This window comes from Diaphorina citri, unplaced genomic scaffold (genome assembly GCF_000475195.1).
Source record: "Diaphorina citri unplaced genomic scaffold, Diaci psyllid genome assembly version 1.1 scaffold2218, whole genome shotgun sequence".
NCBI lineage: Eukaryota > Metazoa > Arthropoda > Insecta > Hemiptera > Psyllidae > Diaphorina > Diaphorina citri.
Window position 1 is genome coordinate 1 of NW_007379643.1, and position 3,257 is coordinate 3,257.

A 3,257-nucleotide genomic window follows, 5' to 3' on the forward strand; every position below is an offset into this window, starting at 1 on the left:
CGAAACTGATCATAAACCCTTACTACAACTCCTTCAGACAACACAAATCTCGGAATTGACACCAAGAATTCAAAGGTTTCGACTTCGTCTCATGAGATATAATTATAAATTAGTTTACGTACCTGGTAAACATTTACTCTGTGCTGATTTCTTATCTAGAAATCCTATCAAATCTGATACTAACCATGAGCTCACTGAAGATACAAGAGTGTATGTAAAGTTACTTATTCAGACCATACCTACAACTGATGAGAATTTGAAAAATCTACAGAGAGCACAAGAAAATGATATCCTCCTTGAACGACTGCGTGAGAAGATTTCTTCGGAATGGAATTCAATCGATGCAAATGATCCCTTGTTACCTTATTTTCATGTTCGACATGAAATTTCATTTTGTGATGGGCTACTTATGAGAGGTTCCAGAATTATAGTTCCTCAAGCACTGAAAAATGACATGTTACATAAATGCCACAAAGGACATTTAGGTATGAACAAAGCCAAACTGCGAGCTCAAAATGCAGTGTGGTGGCCAAATATGTTGCGAGATATAGAAGACTTTATTAAAAACTGTCCTGTTTGTGTTCGATTTGCTAACAATCCACATGAACCTTTGTTGCCAACAGAACTTCCTGACCGACCTTGGCAAATTGTTTCCTGTGATTTGTTTAAACAGAATAATCGATGGTACTTGGTGGCTTCTGATTTGTATTCCCGGTATTTCGAATTAGCTCCTCTGAACAATTGTACTTCAAATGAAATTATCAACAAGCTGAAAGCTTGTTTTTCACGTTATGGAATTCCAGAAGTATTACGCGCTGACTCTGCCGCTCAGTTCCTAACTCCAGAGTTTAGAAAATTCTCTGACCAATATTCTATTCACGTTAATGTTTCAAGCCCTTATCATCATCAAGGTAATGGTGCAGCAGAGGCTTGTGTCAAAATCGCAAAAACATTAATGAACAAAAATGAAACGGAAGACTCCAGTCTAGCTATGCTATGCTACAGGAATACTCCAATTCCAGGCTTACACAAAAGCCCGGCTGAATTGATGTTCGGGAGAAGACTAAGAGATGTTCTCCCTACACATGGAATGAACTTGAAACACAATAGTCATGATGATGCTTCATTTCGAATCAGAGATCAACAGAGAAAGTCCAAGTACAAAGAGAACTATGATCGACGACATGGTGTTCGAGAGCTTCCAAAACTCAACATTGGTGACAAGGTTTGGATCACGGATCTCAAACGAAATGGAATTGTTGAAGGAACAGCAGGGGTACGCTCTTATTGGATAAGAGTTGGTCCTCGAGTATTGAGAAGAAACAGATACTCCTTGAAGCCCTTGCCGAATGTCCAGAAAAGCGATGGAAACTGTTCAAATCCAATTCGTTCTCGTGTTTTTAGAAATTCACTGTTTTGGCGATCATCTCCTACACAAAGTGGACAGGATCGTCATGAAGAGGTGTTGGAATATGAAGGTTCGAAAATTGATGAAACATCTGACATTGAAGAAGAAACTTTGGAAAATGACACCTCTGAAATGTCCAAAACTGGTTATTCAAGTTCCACAAGTCAGGAGCCGAATCTTCCTCGCACAAGTCGTTATGGCAGACCATTACGTGCTCCGGACCGGTATTCTCCAAGCTTTTGAGGGGGGATGTTTAATAGTGGCTAACTCGCCAGCTGGGTTCCGGATTTTTGTGGTCAATGAGTTTTGGGAACTAATAAAGTCAGTTTAATTTTTGCACTGGACCACACAGCACAGAAGTTTTTCTCTTGCGATCTTAAACCCACGAAACATTTAACACCCTATACCCCATAGATCTATCATATATCTATCACCCATGATAACAATGGGGTTGAGTGGATTAGAACACATGCCTTCAGGCACACTACATTTGTCAGAGGTCTAGGAGTCTAGGTTTACCTCGCCCTTCTACAGCTTAACTCCATACACAAAAAGCCCAATCCGAGGCTTAGGTGTAGGGGCTAGACAGCTCTAAAGGATGGGTTAAGCTTCTAACTAGCATTCCTGTGATACCTATTAGTACAACACAGATCTTTATGGACGATTATTTGTACTTTGAACTTTTAGGTGTTTACCGTTTGTACAGCTGCTATCTAATTCTTCTGATGCTGTTCTCTCCTTTACGCTTGATACATGGGTTATGTACCTCCGACAGTGAAAAATATGGATGTCCCTTTTCTTTCAGTAGAACACCGGTGCTCAACTGTATAAGAGCTACTTCAGTAGTTTTCTTGTTGAAATGAGAATAGAAAAGACTATAGTTCTTTCCCTTTAATTAAAAAACTACCAAATCAAAGAGATTGGTTCAATTGGAGATTTTTATATAATGAGGACACGTAGTGTTGTTTGTTTAACATCTACCAACTAAAATCTTTGTGTTGTTCTTTTATATCTTTATTTTTATTTCCAGTGATACCTTAGCAAAATGCGGAGTGTCTTTATGTATTTTATTTGGCACCCCCTTTCATGTTTAGTGATTGTATTTTTAGTCTATGCTATTTGGTTAATTTATGTTATCTAGCTCCCTGCCTGATGTGTGGTGTGTTGTACTGTAGTTTTTATTGTTTTGTAATTCTCATTGATTATAATCGCGCACAGTGCGATTTTAGTTACCACACTTTGTTTTTTATTTTATAATATTGTCCCCTACCTTTTTTTCTGGACCCCTTCTTTTTTTTTTTTTTTAACCTAAAGCTAAAGGTAGTTAGGTTGTTATTGATCCATGGCGCTTAACACCTTTTAATTTAGGTCCAGAAAGTTTCACGTTCTATAGTCTTTTCTAATTACAAGTTACTTAACAGGGATTGTCTCAGAGAAAGTCGGACGCTTATTTTCGGACGAAATTAGTAGCTTAAAACAAACATTAACTCTCTTCCCCGGAGAAGTGTTGAAACACCCATAGACCCATAGTTTGCTGAATGGTTGCCACGGAGGAAAGGATGTTATAAGGGTAAATTTAGAAAAGTGTTGGGATCCATTACCACTGACATCGACTGAGTTAACAGGGAGTGCTCAAGTGCGGGGAATTATCTTTTTGTCTAGCTTTTTTTTGAACCGGGAGGCGGCCTAGCTTGAGCTCCTGAGACTTGGGTCGCGTTCGTATGGCGTTGAGCCTGCAACGCCGCTCTTTTGTATCACGAGGTGGCGGGGCGTGGCCGCCGCGGCGGTTTAACAAGTAGTATTTACCAAAAAGAGTTATTTAAACTTAGGGTCCCTCTTTATTCTAAGC

The 3,257-nt window shown here is 39.2% G+C and overlaps 2 protein-coding genes across 2 annotated transcripts in view; both read left to right on the forward strand.

The window, feature by feature from the left end:
* Nucleotides 1-409: 409 nt before the first annotated feature.
* LOC103518502 (uncharacterized protein K02A2.6-like) lies at nt 410-1,651 on the forward strand. The gene has a single exon (XM_008483570.1). It carries the CDS (start codon nt 410-412, stop codon nt 1,649-1,651), a length of 1,242 nt encoding a protein of 413 aa, XP_008481792.1.
* A 41-nt stretch (nt 1,652-1,692) lies between these two features.
* Nucleotides 1,693-3,257, forward strand: part of LOC103518501 (uncharacterized protein K02A2.6-like) — a 9,259-nt gene continuing 7,694 nt past the window's right edge. The window contains exon 1 of the mRNA XM_008483569.3: nt 1,693-1,799. The gene's annotated coding sequence lies outside the window, so the exon portion shown is untranslated. The remainder of the gene's footprint in view (nt 1,800-3,257) is intronic.